Source organism: Numenius arquata, chromosome 2 (assembly GCF_964106895.1).
Source record: "Numenius arquata chromosome 2, bNumArq3.hap1.1, whole genome shotgun sequence".
Lineage (NCBI taxonomy): Eukaryota > Metazoa > Chordata > Aves > Charadriiformes > Scolopacidae > Numenius > Numenius arquata.
In genome coordinates, this window is record NC_133577.1 from 79,366,355 (window position 1) to 79,383,937 (window position 17,583).

The window sequence follows — 17,583 nt, forward strand, 5'->3', positions numbered from 1 at the left end:
GCAGGAGTGGGGATGTGTAGGGCTGATGAATCTGCTCCTGCCTCTTCTTATATCAGATGTGGGGTGCAGGCATCCCTACAAGCTGCTCAAAGGGAATCCTGGGTTGGGGCAGAGCCGGTCGCAGACCCAGCTGATGATCTTTCCTGCTGCTCGAGCCCTGCAGCATTCCTGTTGAAAATAGGCCAGGACAGGCTCTTCCAATCATGTTCTTTTGTCAGAAGGGGTGAGCTCCATCCCACGGAGAAACAAAGTGAGCAGGGATAGGATGGCCAGAGCGGTGTTTGAAAGTTGTTTGAGGAATGAGAGGGGGCTACAAGGTTGCCTGTGTGGGGAAAAGAGGACCCCTCTCCTTTTTTGCCAGTGTGGGTTGACAGTGTCTCTTCTGCAGGACTGACTCATTTGCCACCATGTGGCCCACTCCCCGTGGCTCTGCTGATGGACACTTAAGTCTCTTTGCTCCCTGTGGAGCTGCTACATGGGGCCTTTCCCACCAGTATAGTCATGGTATGGGCTTGTCCGGGCCTTGGGCCGAGGGATGGAGAAATCATTTTCGGGTTCAATGGTCTGAAAAGGAAGCAAGAATACCTTTCAAAACTGGAGAGAAGTAATAGAATAGGGCTTTTAAGAAAAAAAAAAAACAGAACAGGAGAGAAACTGTGTGATCAATGGGGCTGTGGAAGAGGATCCTGGCACAACAAACGAGTAACAGAGACATGTCACCAGACGACACGTGGGGACATGACTTGAGCTACTAGACTGGGCTAGGCTGTGGTCTGAAGGAGGACATGGGGACATGTAGACTGCCCACTCTGGACCCACATTGCAACTTCCAGTGACTGACTGCAGGACTACATTCAGGGCACAGGCTGGAGAAAGGAGCATGATCTTCTGAGGAAAGGGCACAGTCTACTGCAGGAACTGTGCTCAAAGGACGACTTCTTATGTGATGACAAACCCAGATGTGCTGAAAACCACAACCTCAGACTTTGCCTCAGGGCCCTCTTGGCTCCCCATGTGCTTGGACATGTAACAGGTCCCTCCCCCCAGCCACAGGCACCTCCACGAACACATGTCATGGTATCGCCCAGCTCCATGTGAAGCACCTGCCTGCCTCCACAGAGGTGGGCTTGAGGTCCATCTATCTTTGCCCCTTCTCCTTCCTTTCCCTTCAGCACCTGAACAATAGCCTACATGTGGTGAAATGGGGAAAGGGGGGCGTGAACTTACCTTCATCTGAAAGTGAGAAGAGTATGGGGAGTAGCTGAGGTCTCCTGTGTCTCCTGAATCACAAGACAAGAAGAGGGGAATGTTAGTGAGTTAGCATGATACAGTAGCTTGGAAATAGCAGATCAAGGCAGAATCAAAGGGCCTGTTGCTGCATTAGCAGCTGCTTTTAGACTGATCAAACTATGGAATATGCAGGCAGGAATGGGTTAAAATCCATAGGTGGGTGACATTAAATATCTCCTTATGAAATCAGGAATGAATGGTATTGTAAATAACAGGACACAGGTGGCCTTGGAGTTTAGACACCTCCTGTTGCCTCACAATTACTGTCATCATCACTGGCCAAATCCCTCCCACTTGCATGCACAAGACCCCTCTGCAGTATTCCCTGGGAAAGCACAGCCTTTCTCGGCTATTCTTTTACAAACCAGGAGGTCTGACTCCAGGAGACAAACGTGATCTCAGTAGCAGATCCACGGGGAGTGCAGTCACATCTCCTACCCATAGAATTGGGAAGCCCCAATTGATAAAACATTTTGCTTTGTCCAAGTAGGCATGAGACTTATACAGAAAAGTAAGGCTTCCTTTCCTCCTTTTTGGATGATGGGTTCATTTTTAAATAGCTAATGGGAATCAGATCAGAACTGGTATAAATAATCTCCAATGTATAACCTGGAGAGGTCTGAAGAGCTGGAGCATTGCTAAGAGACAAACAAAAAACTCCTGAGTTTTTACACAGACTTTCCAGACATAACAGAATCCTAAGGAATTATGTCTCAGCTCTGACACCCAGTAAGTCTCCTACTTAGTCACTCCTACACATCTTTGGCTTTTGCATCGGTCCTTACTCTTTTCCCTCTTGCGTGGAGATTCATTTTCACTTGCACTTCTGAAGTTTCATCAATCTGAAACTTTTTCCTGCCTCTAAATTATCCATCATATTCAAATCTGTTCCTGTAGCCCTCCTATCCCTTTTAGCTCATGAGTCGTGCATGTGTGCTTAGGGCTGAGGGACAGCGGAGTCTTTCACTTCATCATACCTTGCACAATTTCATCTTGGGTGTAGGCACGGTTGTCCACTCCAGTTGTCTGCTTTAGGAACTTGGGTTGGCAGAAGTCATTTTCTGGAGGGTAGTCCTCCAGCTTCAGAGGAGCAGTGAGGAAACAAATTTCAGGAACAATATACATTATCAGGAAGATCCATCCATTGGATACCAGAGCAATGGCCACGACAGGATCATCCCAATTATCCTGGCCTAAAACTGTGTTGCCTTTTGTGAGCATAGTGATCCACACTACCCAAATGGCAATGGAGAACAGGATAGTGACAAAGATGTGTGCCCCGTGCCTCTTCCAGCTTTTGTATGACCCACAGAATGTGAACATGGAAACCAAAAAGGTCAGAGCCATCAAGAAGAGCACGTAGATCAAAAGCATGACAAAGTCCTTGTTGGCCATCTCTGCAGACATGTTCAGAAAATAGTTTTTCTGGTTTACTAGCATGGTGACTAAGTATTCAATGCTGATCACAACTTGTACCAGGGCAAAGGAAACAATGAGGAGCAGCAACACCAGCCAGGAGAAGGGCTTTCTTCCTCTCACTAGTTTGTTGAGGTTGCAGGCATGGGTGAGGAGGCATGAGAAGCAGAGAGCAAAGATGACTCCAAATAGGAAGAAGCGAGTCGGGCGAGTCCTTTCATTGACTTTAATGATGAAGGCAAAAGTGAGACCAAAAATGCCAAGTGTGCCTAAGAGAAAGAAGAAATAGATGGAGATCATGTGCCGCTTGCTGTTGTCTTGGACTTTACAGATGAGAAAGAAGAGCGAGCAGATGAGGAAAATGGTGACGAGGACACCGGCTGCAGCCAGTGACTCCAGGACAATCCCCCAGGCCTCTTGCATGTCACAGAGTGGGTAATAGTCAGCACCGATGCTGCCACAGCCTCGGGGAGGTGACGTCACCATTCTCTTGCCTTCTTGAACAACCTCTTGGTGAAGTGTTTCCCCAAAGCTGCAGAAGAAGAAAAGATACAGGCTGTTGTATCAACCACCTGGGTGCTGCCAGAAGAAGAGAAAGAGAAGCAGGACAGACGTCCATCCCCACCTCACTGGGCAAGAACACCACAGTGCTAAGGGCATGGGGCTGTAGGAGCAGAGCCATCCCCTTGTCTGGTGTTGGCTCTCTACCAAGGGCAAGCCAAGCCCCTTAGTAGGAGGCAATTCACCTTGCATGTCCTCTGCACCATGCTTGGGGTTGCACAATGTCGTAAGAGTGTGGGGAGCAGGGAGAAGGAGAGGCGCTTTCGCAGGAATTAGCTTGGTGCCCAGCAGCACAGAGACTGAGCTGCCTTGTCACTTTTGGGATACAAGCAGCTGTTAGTCATAATACAGTTTACGCTCTTTCGACAAGTTCAAACAACACCAGTACCTTGTACCAGTGAGGTTCAGAGATGAGCCATGCAGAACAGGAAACTCTCTACTCTGTTTCTTTTCCCTCTTTGACTTTCTCTGAAACACTCTTGGCTTTGGTTTACGGATATGAATGAAGGGGAACTTCAACTGCTTTTTACCCTGCAGAGAACTAACCTGGATGCCTCCAGCATAGCTCCTCTCACTCCAAATTAAATAGCAAATATAGGCCACCAACCATGAGCCCTAAACTTATATTCCTCCTTCTTCATGGCAGTGCAGCAGTAAGAACTATCTCAAAGACCTCGGTCCCCTCCCCAAGATATTGCTTTGCGCTGGCTGGAGGCCTGACATGTCAGAGTGAATACTGTTCATTGCACGAGAAATAACCATCAAGTTACTGCTTGAGGAGTCCACGAGTTGAGGATGGACAAGGTCTCTAATGCACCCAGAGCATTCCTGCTGTCTCGTCATGAGGAGTTCAGTGCTCTCTGAGTAAGCCTGATTTAAGCCCGTCTCGCCAGGGGATTAGAGGGCTGTTTAGGTAAGCCCTGCCCATTGCCGAGGGGAATTAAGTTGCCTACTTCCTTGGAAGCCTGAAGCATGTGCAGAAACCACTGCATGAGGATATTGGGCACTTTGTTGCCCATTATGCTGGCACTGAATGAGTTTAGATCCCAGGGGCCACGTACTGCTTTCTAGGTACCAAATTGTTCAGCTAGGCTCAGGACTCTAAAATTTATCAAAATAGGAATTTAGATATAGTATCGGCATGAAACATGGGGGAATCTGGCCTTAATGGTGACCCACACTGGAAAAGCAAGGGCTTTCTTTTCTGATATATAAAGAAAAAAGTTCACCTTGCAAAATTTAGCCTTTAGTGCTCACCATGCCATTTGTCTTGATTTTCCCTCTCCAGAACAACATACTGCAGTTATGAAGCTGGTGCTAAAACCCTTCCAACAGATTTTAGGGAGTGTAGGTGAGTCTTCAATAAATAGCAGTTGATTTAATCAAGGGATGAACAAAGGGAGAAAATACCACTGACTCCCTCTCAGCACCACATATGCCTCAATGTGACCTGCTTATAAATGGTGGAATATTTTTCCAGCTTTTAGCTTCACTGTGTAAAAGGAGATGTGCAGCTCTTCAAAAAGCTGGCTACAATAAAATGCAAATTATTCAAATATGCAGGAACTCTGGACTCTCGTGAAGAGAATGAAATTAGTGAATAACACATGCAGGACTTTCCACAAACAATTGTTCACAAAATTTGGGGGACTTATGATCCCTTGCATAAATAGCTGAGAGTTATCTGTGAGTAATAAATAATTAACCTTTCTGAAAATCTGGAGACCCAATGCTACAATTTTACCCACAAACATTTACTGTTGATCATATTAGTTTATGTGTTCACAGCTCCGGCAGATACAGATGGGTACCTGCTGTCAGGGCAGGTAGAGAGCCAAGAGAGCCAGCCAGTGTGAGACCCTGGGGCATCACAGAACACACATATAGCTTTGGATCCTGAGTGGCACTTAGTGCAAGGGGCACTTGCCACAGTTGGCTGCTGCCGCCCTTGGAATAAATAGGATGGAAAGAACATCACTGCCTTAGAGAGCTAGGCCATTTGTGCTGATTTTTACTCTTTTTTCTTTTTTTTTGGGGGGGTTAGATGGCATGAAGAGTTTCTGCCCTGACTCCTGGGTAAGCGTTGCTCCCTCCAGAAGCTGAGTCTGCTCATCCAGCCCCGACGGAAGTGAATGGGACTTCTAGGGGGCTCTGCAGTCTGTGCAAGGGAGTCTGTGCTGTGGTATCTTCACAGTCCATCCCAAATCACAGTTCTCGCTTTAGCGCTGAGTTTTCTCCCTCCAGCCAAAGCCTCCTCTCTCATTGATACTTGCGCATAAAATACACCCATCCAGCCACAAATCTCAAGTCATTTCCCAGGAAAGTCTTCCACAACTCGCCCAGCTCAAGCTGGCAATCCCTTGTTAGAGTCAAGGGTGGGAGGCATTCTGTTCTCCGTGGCACCCCATGCCCCTGCTCTCCCACCCCCCAGAGCCTGCACGCCACGTGGTCCTTGCCCACCATCCCGCCCCAGCCGCAGACAGCAGGTCTGCCCTGGATCCTGCAGGACATTGCCTTGATTTACCTTTTCGGGTCCTGCCCGGAGAAAAGGCAACGGGGAGGCTCCGGCTCAGAAGAGGCAAGTTCTCAGGGCACCGGTAACACGGTCACCTCCGCGTCTTGTGACCCCGGCCGAGCAGCAGCCCCGCGGTCGCCCTCCGTGGGAGCTTTAACAGCTGGAGGGCTGGGGAGGTGTGGCTGAGCACGCCTATTCCAGTTCCACCGCCTCTCCTCCTCTCCTCTCCGACGGGACACGGCTATGGAAATACGGTCCCCCGTGCCAGGAAATGAAGTAAGGCCTCCCTGACGTCAGCGGGGCACTCACCCCTGCGTCGGGGTGGAGATGGAGCCGCTGAATGTCCCCAGCCCTGGGACGGGACTGACTGCTGCTCAGCCAAGCGCCTGATAAGGTGCTCCCCTGTCTGACTCCAGGCACCCATGGGTGGGGACCGTGGCTATCAATAGCAGCGCGTCCCCTCCCTGCTCCAAGCCTTTTGTCTCTTTTGAGTGCTTTCTCGCCAGATAACTGCTCGCAAGGTGGAAGAGGAGGAGGTTGTGGGATGCAAGCGGGGCCCAGGGCGCCTGGAGGGAGAATGGTTGCCAGCCCGGCTCCAGAAACAGTTTCCTCGGGGCTCTTTTTGCTGGGCACCGAGTCTGTGCATGGGGACAGGTCTGCTCCGCTCATCCCTTCCATCTCTGCCGGTGAGAGCCACGGGATCCTTTCCTGAAAAGGGCAGTTTGCCTTTCCTGGTGTCCTTGCTCAGCCCAGCCCTTCTCTCTGAAGGCACAGTTCTGTCTGCTCGCGAGCACTGAGTCACTTTGTCCAAATTGCTGTCCCAAAAGGTTAATGAGTGAAGGCGATGACAAATTCCCCCTTGTTCTACATTGTGCCTCTGGCCTGACACACCTATCGGCTCAATCCCATCCAAAGCCCCAGGTACCTCCAACATGTTTGTGACTTCATCTGTTGTTTTAAATATTACTCACTGGGAGTATTTTATTATTCTGATTAATGAATTGACATCAGGGCCTACCCACACCAAACACTCAGTTCGTACACACGGCCCCATAACCTGGAAATCCCTCCCACCCCAACGGGGAGAGCAACTGTACATGCCTGTGCTGAGGTCTGACTGCCAATGGTTGTCTCATCTGCATGTTAATTGTTTGTTTGTTTGTTTGTTTTAGGTCTCCTGGTTTATTTCTGGGTGCCCTTTTGAATGTCACATGTAGAGGCAGCAACAAAACACATACAAGAGTCCTCTCTTGCACACCCCCTAGAAAACCATGAGAGCCTGCAGGGACAAGTGGCTCATCGAGCGAAAGGCAACGCTCAGTGCAGTCACTACGGGGTTGGCCATCCTGCGCCGTAGGAGAGTTCCTCATGTCCTTCCTACTCTCACTTCAGTGTAAAATCCCGAGGCTTCTTAGGAAAGGACATACCAGGTTTCTTTACATGAAATTAACCTTAACTTTAAAGTAGGTCCCAGGCTTAGTGAGCCAGCGAAGCAAGGAGGAAATTGTGAAAAATGAGAGGAGGAAAGAAGGAGTGATGGAGAGGAGTTTAGCATCAGCTCAGTGGGACCCACCCTGTCTAGGAAGACATCCCAGGAAGGTTTCAAAGGTCACCAGACATCGCCACTCCATTTGCATCTTGTCAAAGCACATTATCAACTGCCAACCATTTCCCTGTATTTACACAAACACACAAAACCCCATGGAAAGCAGCCCATCAAATTATATAGGGGGGGGAGGAGGAGAAGAAAAGGTAAGAAGTGTAAAACTGACATTTTACAGAATGCCTGAGAAATCCTTGAGAGTCAGTCATCAAACACACCCTGTACTTTCAAAAGGCTTATAAATGGGGCTATGTTTGAAAAAAACATCCCAAGTGACTTAGAAGCCCAAGTGCTGCTGACTCATGGTAGGTAGCCTGAGAAATGGTGCCCATGACTCTCATGCTGTGCCAAGGAGGATGGAGAAGCATTGCTGGGCTACATGGGCGAGTAAAAACTGCACAACGATCACACCAGAAAGATGAGGTGACTGTCACCTTGCTTTAGGGGTGGGATGCAACTTGGGGATAAAGGCACCTATATTTAGATATTAGATGTTTAGATGGTTATTACCTAAATGTGAGCTGGGTGTCTCAGCTCCCAAACAGCCAAAGGGCTAGCCCAGCTGATTGGACGCAGGTGTCTATTTCTGTGTACACTGAAATGGTCCTAGGTGTGGTTTGCTGGATTGCCCGGGGCCTCACCTAAATTGCTTGCACATGGGCATATAGCGTCATTTGAGATGCCCAGTTTATATGTAGGTACCTAGATGTAGATGTCCACCATATGGACTTAATTCTGGTGCATCAGCATAGACAAATAGTCCATTGAAGGTACTGTAGCTCAGTCACCTGTAACTTAGCCACCAGCACCGGGATGGCATATAGGATGCAAGAGCTGCGGGAAACTACCTTCTGGAACATCAGCTCACGCTGAATAACCCAGGTGACCTCAAACGTTCCTAGGCACCATTCTGTGGGCAATTAAATTAACTCCTAGGTGTCTACAGAGCAGACTTCTTGATCAGAGACAGTCATCCAGATTCCCACTATAGTTGGTGTAAAGAGTCACTTCCAGGGGAGTTTCAGTTGACCTGCTTCATGAAAAACCAAATCATACCTGAGAGTATCTATTTCTCTCCAAGAGAAGTGAAGGGAGACAAGATAATGAATTCAGATACAGATCTTTACACTTGTAAGCTGAAATACATAGCAAGTCTCCAAAATCATTTCAAAACAATCCAGTAGCAAAACACTGATAAGGATGGAAGTTCCTTTGGGTGGGAGCCTGTTGGTAGCAAAACAGCTTGCTTTGGCTATACCGCAGCCCCGGAGAAGCAAGCCGGATGCTGGTGAATGGGAAGGAGCAGTGGCTATGGCTGACAAGGAGAGGCAGGGATGGCAGCAGGATCCGATCCCTTCAGGTAGCAGGCACCCACACGTCCCCTTCCAGTCATCGGGCAGCAGGACCAGGCAGAGAAGGAGGGCTGGGATACCTCTCTGTGTCAGCTCCGCTCCTTTCCCCTTCTCGCGCCTGGCATTGCCTGGCCCTGCTCCCTCCCACGGCATCCCAATGCCCAGTGCTGCCTGGGCCAGCCCTGCTCCACTGGCTTCAGTGTCACAGGGCTGAGCTGCCAGCAAAGGGCAGAGCACTGCAGCCCCTCTCAGCTCAGCCAGGTCTGGGGGAGAGATCACGTCTGAGAGGTCCAGGAACTGAGTTAGTATATTTTATTAAGCCAAGTAATAAAGCAAGTAGATGCCTGGGGAGAAACGGTTCTTGGCGCTCTGGAATGTGTCTAAATAACATGTTTATTTTTGGTCACTGATATTGGCTGCATCATAAATATGCTTGTGTCATTCCTCCTGCTTAGCTACCTGTGCAGTACACTGACAACACAAGAACAGCCTCGCTCCCTGAAACAATCCCCCCTGGCAGCACTTATCACAGTCATACTGAGCTAACATTACAACAGCCTCCACCCTATTCTGCCCCGTCCATTTCCTTCATCTTTAAATCAGTTCAGGTGTAAACATTATGACACCCTTGGAAACAGCCTGGCACCAAGGTGGCTGGTCTTCAGTTCAGGCAGCCAGCTCGGAGCACCTCTGCCTTAGACAGGATAAGGGCAGGGGGTGACATTTTCGGAAAGGGACGTGTGGCACTTCCACATAATAGTGGGTTTTTTCCCTTTTTCCTCGTGAATTCCCTCTGCTCTGAAAGCATATATCCAAGGATTACCCAAACCCCCATGTAAGAGTCACAACCTTTTCCTTTGGAAATGAAAAGTGTGGCACCAAAAAGCAAATGTTTTCCAAAAAAAATTGCAAAAGAAACTCATACAGGTGTCCTTCAGAGTTGTTGTTTGTCTCTGTAGCCATACACCCTTCCAAACTGCATGCTGTGCTCCCTGCCATTTTCATTCTCAGGAACAAAATAAACATTTCTAGTACAGAACAGTGATGTGCTGCTTTGCCAGGGACTGTTGGTTGCTGCCTCCTCTCAAAGAAGCTTCCTTCTTTAAATGAGTAGGTTTTGGCCAACCTCTTTCTCTTCCTGGCTCCTAAATGCCCAGATTCCTGGTACAGGGCATTCATTTACAGTGAGGGAGACAGATTTGGGCAAGAAAAGGGCAAGGAGACTTGTTAAAATATTGAAATCAGTGCTACTGACTAGATCCTATAAAGAGAGACTTTCAAACGTGAATTATCTGCCAGAGAATCCCTAATTGGTGAGAAGACACTGCTTCTAGAAATGTAATGGAAATGGGCTGTCTGGTCCTCCGCTAGGAACATAATGCTCTGCCGTGCTGCAAACAGGATCACTTCTTTGTGCAATTTGTGTGGCCAGCCTACTACCTGGAAAGTGAGGGGTGGCTCCTGGAGTACCTGCTGAAACTGTGGCGAGTTCATGCCCTAGACTTGCTCCTATCCCACAGGGGCAGGTGTCACACTGTCTTTCATACTCTGCAAGTGTGGAAGCTGGAGCAAAACCAGGCAGAAATAAAGGGAGAGCAGCTAAGAGCGCCTGTGGCTGTGATCACTTTGGCTAGGAAGAACCTTTTCATACAAGAAAACTGGTGCTCCTGAAGGCTGTGAGCAAGTTAAAAAAAAAAAATTAGATTTATCACCTCCTTTAGGACTTTCAACAGTATGCTGATAAATATTTCATTCATGACAACTGACGTAGTTTCCTGGAGGTGTCCTGTGCCCACCTGCTTACCAGAGCAGCTAAGAAGGCTCCAGTCCTCCCTTATGGCATTAACCTCATCTGCTTTTGTGCTGATGTGTTCCCAAAGCAACAAGTTGCACTACTATGAATAAGTGTAGACAGATATTTGGGGAGAAGTGCATAACTTTCAGGAAACAAGGGATCTGAAAACATACCAACTGGTGAGGATGTTGCCTGATACCCCCAGAAAGGAAAACATGCTAAGGGAGATCCAGGAGAACCTGCGTTTTCTCTCTCACAGAGGAGCTGATCCCAAGGCTGGGGAAATGATTTAGGGGAGAGGGGATGTCTGGTTGCATCTCTAGCTGGTGAAGCCTGACAGAGAGACTCTCAGCAAAGCACTCCAGGAGGAGTCAGCCTTTGCTTTCCTTGTGTGCCAGTCCTTATTTTGGTACCCTTGCCTGGCACCTCATGGTGTTCCCCTCAGTATCCCTTGCCCACTGTGCCTGGAGTAGTTTTCCCTTTTCTCTCCTTTTTCTGCTCCACACCACAGAGTTGAGAGGAGTGGCTGAGATTCTCGCTAAGAGAGGATTAGGCCCTCTCTCACATGGGTTGCTGTTGACAATAGATGTTCTGAGACAGCCATCCTGCCCTGGAGACTGAGGCTGATTTCTCCTTCCAGCAGTGCCTTAAGTAAGAGGCTCTGCAGAGGACTAGTTCCATGCAAGAAGCATTCCTGGGAATCAAGGTTGCACACAAGAACTCCCTGTTCAATGATACAGAAAATTCTGCTTTATTGCTCCTGGATCAAACACCACCGCAGTGACATAAAGCAAAGCTGAGATCCAACATAAATCACTCCTCCCTTTTAGACTTCACTAGGAAAAAATAAAAGAAAAAGTGTTGATAGATTTTGTTTTATTTTTTATCAACAAGCTTCATACTGGTACAGATCTGTGTCCCCACACAGCCAGCATAAATGCTGGCATAGACTCAGTATTGTCTGTCCTGGCTGAATTATCAAAAATGCAATTGTATTTACATGTTTAATCTTAACCAGACACATCCTATTGAGTGATATGGCTGTGTACAAATCCGGTATTGACTGCAGAATCATGACCTGGGATCATCCAGCAGTTTTGGTTGGTGTGTTTTATCCAATCAAGGCTAATCATTAATCAACGCTGTGATTTTTCTTGAAGGAAATAGGTGGCAAGGGAGAAAAATATAAGGAACAATTGTAAGGTAAGGTCAAGTAATTGAATTACCAGCCTGTTGCTCCTTAATATTTTCTTGCAGTTTAGAGCAGGCCCCCACGGCAGGCAGTTCTTGATATCTGGGTGCCACAAATCCTAGTGTCACCTCTTGGAGCTGGAGAGCTGCTGAGGAGCCATTGTAGGTCCCTGGCAACCCCACTCAAGCTTCAGGGAAGTTTAACCAAGGAACACAATAACACACAAGGCTTAAGTGCTAGCCCTGATGAAATGTCTTACTGCAGCCCTGGGAAAAGGAGCTTCTCTTCTGCGCAGTTTCATCTTCTAGTGTGTCAGATGCATGGTGGTAAAGCTCAGGCAGATGAAGGCAGGGGCTTCTAGCATCAGCCTGCTCCACAGACACAGCGATGGGCACTACAGTCTGTGGGTCCCTGTGATTTGAGGGGAGACAGTCCGCATTCCTCTGGTCTTGAGATGGAGACTGCTGGAAGTTCCATGACAATGCTGACCTGGCAAAAATGACAGTGAGTAATAGTTCCCAGACTATACTTATAAATGGTTTATAAAGCCAACGCCTCAGTTCTGCTTGCTAGTTCACTCTAGGTAAAGTTTGTTGCTTGTCCATGGTTATATATGATCACAAAACTCCTCAGATGCTTTTCAGGGCAGCTCAAGCACTCATACGTCAGTAACCATGAGGGAAGCCCTAGCTCAGCCCACGCTGCAGTCCTTCCCCAGCTCAGCATGTGTGCACCAAAAAGGCCAATGCAGCCTTGCAAATGCTCAGAGAGATGGGATGGGAGAAAAACAATGTGCATTTCATCAGGGTAGGGCTAAGGCCATGGCCACGCTTTCAGCATGCACAAAATGCCTTTTCACTCAAATCCTGAAGGCTCCCCTCCCTTTAGCCACCCAGGATCCAGGGGAACTGCTCTGCAGACAGTAGCAACCTGGAAGCACTTGGTTTCTGGTACAGGTAGATGGCATGTCTGGTGCTCCTCTGGCATGCACAGGTGGCAGTGGGTCTCACCATTGCAGGGGGGGCGCAGGTCATAGCCCAGGACCCTCACGCTGGGTGGAAGTTATGGAGCTGGCTGGGCAACAGAGCTTGGTATACTCCATTTAAAAGGCCAGCACATTGCTGGATGCCTTCTTTTCACTTGGCACAGGATAACACATGCAGGCCTCCTTCCACCACTTCTTCTATCATATTGTACATTAATGCGAGTGGGTTGCTCTTCTAGCTTTGAGGACAACACAGGCACATAAATATCCCCAGATACCACCTCTCTAGAGGCCCAATACTGCAGTTCAGCTCGTCACTCCTACCACCAAAATCTTTTCTTGAATGATTCTCCCGGTGCAATATTTGCCAGGAGTGATCAGCAGTTGCACCAACACGAAAGTCTTTTGAATTTTTTCCCGTCCTACCTGCTAATCACAACTGATGCTTTAAGACATCCAACCTCCTGGTATCACCGGTGCCATTAAGCTCCCTAAGGGACATAGCAATGTTCATTTGGTGCACGCCTGCTGCATCTGGTAGTTAAGCAGCATAAAAATCTATGACATAATGATACACGTTTGAGAGGCTGCACTTAGGGAAAAGGAGGGGGAAATAGTGCTCTATTCCATCTGCTTAACTAAGGCAGAAATTTCAGCGGGTGTGTTTAAGAGGCCCAATAGCATTCCTGCGCCAGCTGCTCGCTTCTGTGAAACGATGCCTCTCTTTGCAGTTTCTACCTAATCTCAGTGGACACACAACCACACACAACCACGCATACTCGGGCACAAGCACGCACACATAACAGCCTGGCCGCACCCAGCCTCCCACCCTTTCGCCTCTGTTGTTGCAGTATCTATTAAACCCAGATAAAAATGCAGGACTTGCAAGGTGTGAGGGTGCTGTTGGTGAAAGTGGTAGCAAGGCAGGTTGAGAGAAAGAGGGAAATCCTAAACCAGGAGCACCACTGAAAATGGTTTTCCATAGAAAATTCACTGCAGGATGTTTAGCACGTGCTGCACTGCGATAGGACCCCTCTGTTTACTTCATGAAGCCAGATCTGCACTCTTTAAACGCTGCCTAGTTCAGTGGCTGCTCTTTGTAAAGATGGAGCACTCGAGGCCATAGATTTGAATCCTAGCCAGAGAGATTAAGTACTTGAAAACTGAAGCTGAGGCCCTAATGTAATCCATTTCATTATTCTCCTTTTAATTCTATCACGATAAAGAGTGGAAAACTCAAAGGGTGAGTTGACTGGAAAATGCAGTCTGTCCATAAAATTCCTACTCTTATTAAGTCTTCTGATAAATGCAAAGAAAAAAACCAACCTCTTCAAATACGCAGTCTTAAATACACAGTTGCACATACACAGATGAACACACACAGAGCCTTCCTCACTCTAACCAAAAATCCATCATTCCATAGAAAGTTCAAACAAATTTTCACGAATGATTCAGAGCAGCTGGCAGGACTCAAAGTGTCTCTTGATCTGCTGCTGGGATAGTTTCTCTGTTTCACCTCATGCCTTCATTAAACTCCTCTCCTGATTTCAGGTAAACTTGTGGGGACGTGCCATCTCACTTGATGGTCACTAAAGATATTGTAAACTTACCATATTTGCATAGATCTAAACAAGCAGCAATGCTGGGTTGGGTTAGAAAAGAGCATTACACTGTTGAATCCGAAGTAGAAACTTCTGTACTCCAGGAATTTCCAGCCTGGATGCTGTGCCTGGGGCTAGGAGGCGGCGAGGTCTGAACTAGACAGAAAATACAGCCAACTGCCAAATCTCTGGCTGTGATTATTTTTCTTCCAGCCTTCCTGACAATCCGTGAGCTCCCCTAAGCTAGGGGGAAAAACATCAGTGCGCAGCCATTATTAGCCAAATGGAGAGGACTTGGCTGTAAAGAAGGAGGTTTACAAGAGAAAGAGAGCATGTACTTCAATTTGGACTAGTAATCTCAACCTAAGGACCCCCTTTCTGGCCCTGCTGTGCTCCTTTCCTCCCATTTAATCGGCCCCTGGGTGGAAAGGACAAGCAAGCTCTCCCGTGGGAGCCGCAGGCTTCCTGCTGCTCTCTAGAACCAGCAGCCTTGGTTGTTTTGCTTGGTAACCAAAAGTGACACCCCCTAAGTGACAGCCATTCCACAGGGAAAGGTTTAGTGGAAGTTTATTTGCCAATTAACCTCTTCAGAAATACAAACACAGCTTCAGCTAATGGCACAAGCAATTCAGGGAAGTGTCAGAAACGAGGGACTGCTCTTGGTGCATGCATGACATGGCAGAGGGAAGCTTCAGCCTCCCCATGGCATGTTCTTCTCCTCTTCCAGGGTTGTTGTATTGCCCAATACCACCTTCTTTGTTCATTATTAACAAAATGCCATAACAGACATTTGCTTGCAGTAACGAAATACCAACTGGCACACGAGCAGTTCTCCTGAAAAGGCTGTAAAGTGCTTTTTCCAGGAATCCCTGGCTGCAGATGAGACCTTACCCCAGGGTAGAATCTAGCAGCTGTTGGTCACCAGACAGTGCTGCTAAATTTCAGCAAGCGTGCAATACTCCATCTCCAGGACCTGCAGGGAGGCTCATTTAACCAGGCAGAAAATTCATTGTCTTTGTACTTACATTTTAAAAGGCAAAAGTAATCACTATAAATTTTGGCTCTGATCTTCTCCCTGACACACAACACATCCCATCACGTGTGAGATAAGGTATATTCTTAGGGAAAAAAGAAACAAAAGCCTATACTGTATGTAAATGAAGAGATCCCATATACGCTATAGATTTGAGCAGTATTATTGCTGACCCCAAGAGCTTTATCAAGTTACAGGGCCGTGATGTACATAGGGGCTAAGTTACCATGAAATCTTACATTACACGGGATTAGTTTTTCCTCAGCCAGAACTGAACTCACACAGTAGCTCTGAAGCTGTGTTGAACTGGAACCGTACTAAACCAACTTCAGTTTTTACCTGACAACCCAAATAAGAACTAAATCCAACCTGTAATGATTCACCTGTCTGATCAGAGTGTGGTTTTACTAGAGGCAAAAGCAAAGCGGCAATCCGCATACGTCATTTTGCCAAACAAAACACGTTCTAGATGTATTGCATGACCGTCTGCCTTCTTTAGCAAGCACAGCATCTGTTGCAGTCCTGTTCCAGTTAAAAAAATGTCTGCTATTACATAACAGTTGATAATCCCCAATATCCGGAGTGGTTAATCTACATGCACACGTGGTTAAAACCTCTGCTGGCCAATTGAAATCTGACTTTCCTAACTACTCATTTATAATCATCAAGCAGAGGAATGACACTGTTGAGTCTGTTACTGGTTAGGACTTATCCTGACCTTCCAGGACACCACAAAATTTTGATAGGTTTGCCCTAACTCTAACCATCCTTCTGTTTACTCATCAAAAGGATTTAAGACTAATACAATTAATTGAGTTTAAAGAAGTTGTTGAATATAAGTGAACAATCTCTTCCTAACAAGCAGTCCTACATTATTAAGCAACAAGAGGCTTGCCCCAGAGACCCCAGCAGGATCTCCATTGCTTTCCATCATTTACCTCATTGCTTTGTATCTTGTAGAGCATCTGTGAACACAGATCCCAGTCAGGCCCTGAATGTCTGAGCTGTGATATGCCTGCAGGTGTGCAACAGAAGGACCTCTACTTGCACAGGGGCTGCAGTAGCTTCCTCTGGCAAGAGGCTTCAAAGCAAAGAGGTGTCTCCTAAAACGCTATCAAGATGGTGAGAGCCATGTAGGAACTGCTGAGGCATCCTGGAAAACGCAAGGAAAGCAGCACTGGAAGCAATCAGCTTGGGCAGGCACCTATCCATCAGTGGCGCCTGTAGGACCACACTGCAGTGCAGCATGAACAGCAAAGCAAAGAACCAGCCTTGGGGCAGTTTAGAGACCTGGTTGCAGGCTGTTTGGTAGGGCAAGGCTGGGGAGAAGTAAACAGGGGAGAGTGCAGAAGGTGCTTGGAAAGGGGGATGCATGGATGAGACCTTGATGAAGGCAGGGAGTCAGACGTAGCAATGGCTAAAGGTGGTGGGAGAAGATGGGAAGTCGCCCCCCCCCCAAAAGCACCAAAAAATGGAAGCTTAAGAATGCAACACATTCTGGGCCATTCTGAGCACGAGGAAATCTTGCTCAGGGAGGATCTCAGCAGATCTCAGCAGGCCTGTGCCAGGCGCGGGAGCAAAGCACAGGGTTGCCAGTTAATTATGTGAAGGGAGGGCTTGGACGATGTTTCCAAAGGAATAAGTCAGTCCACGCAGAGAGGCTTAAAGGCAGGGAGGGAGGCCACACCCAGGCACTTGTGGGTGGAAGGGCTCCCCTACCCCAGGCCACCCCAGGAGATTCCCTCTCCCTCTGCCACAGGAGAGGTGGCTCCCCAGCTGCATGCCCCCGCGGGCACCACCACCCCAAGATCTCCCTCACCTGAATGCTTCCAAGGGTTAGTGGCATCCCTTGGTCAGCTTTATCTGATCAAATGATGGGAATGAACCGGGTAATGATGCAATCCTGCAAACAGTGCAGGAGAGCAGAAAGATGCAAACTCTGCCTATCTGGGCAGCGAGATTTTGCTGACGTGCTGAGAAGGCAGGATAACCTGCTCTGGTGCACCAGTACAGCCATGCGTGTCAGGCAGCCATGGCTTCAGCCATGAGGCTCAGCCCATTGCCCACTTCAGTCACAGAGAAAAGCCTTCCAGTTGAAGCAGGACCTAGGGCAGTGCACAAGCTCACAAGCTCTTTCCTTCTATTCAGGATTCATTTTAAGGCTCAGCTTGGCTTCTGGTGCAGGGTTGCATTACTTTAGCAAAGCAGGCAGAAGTTGACATATTTGTCCTTGCCACTGC

General features: G+C 47.9%; 1 protein-coding gene across 1 annotated transcript; it reads right to left on the reverse strand.

The window, feature by feature from the left end:
* Positions 1-471: 471 nt before the first annotated feature.
* On the reverse strand, positions 472-3,192 carry LOC141479757 (retinoic acid-induced protein 3-like). The gene is made up of 3 exons (XM_074169060.1): positions 2,268-3,192; positions 1,228-1,280; positions 472-564 (listed from the first exon to the last, which is right to left on the reverse strand). The coding sequence occupies exons 1-3, from the start codon at positions 3,190-3,192 to the stop codon at positions 472-474; spliced, it is 1,071 nt and encodes a 356-aa protein (XP_074025161.1).
* Positions 3,193-17,583: the final 14,391 nt, after the last annotated feature.

Bases quoted from the DNA above. Each gene is read 5' to 3' on its own strand.
- LOC141479757 (XM_074169060.1), bottom strand. From the start codon at position 3,192: ATGGTGACGTCACCTCCCCGAGGCTGTGGCAGCATCGGTGCTGACTAT. The intron at 1,281-2,267 runs GTATGATGAAGT...CTTGTGATTCAG, and splicing joins CCAAGATGAAATTGTGCAAG to GAGACACAGGAGACCTCAGC. The intron at 565-1,227 runs GTAAGTTCACGC...CTTCCTTTTCAG, and splicing joins CTTCTCACTTTCAGATGAAG to ACCATTGAACCCGAAAATGA.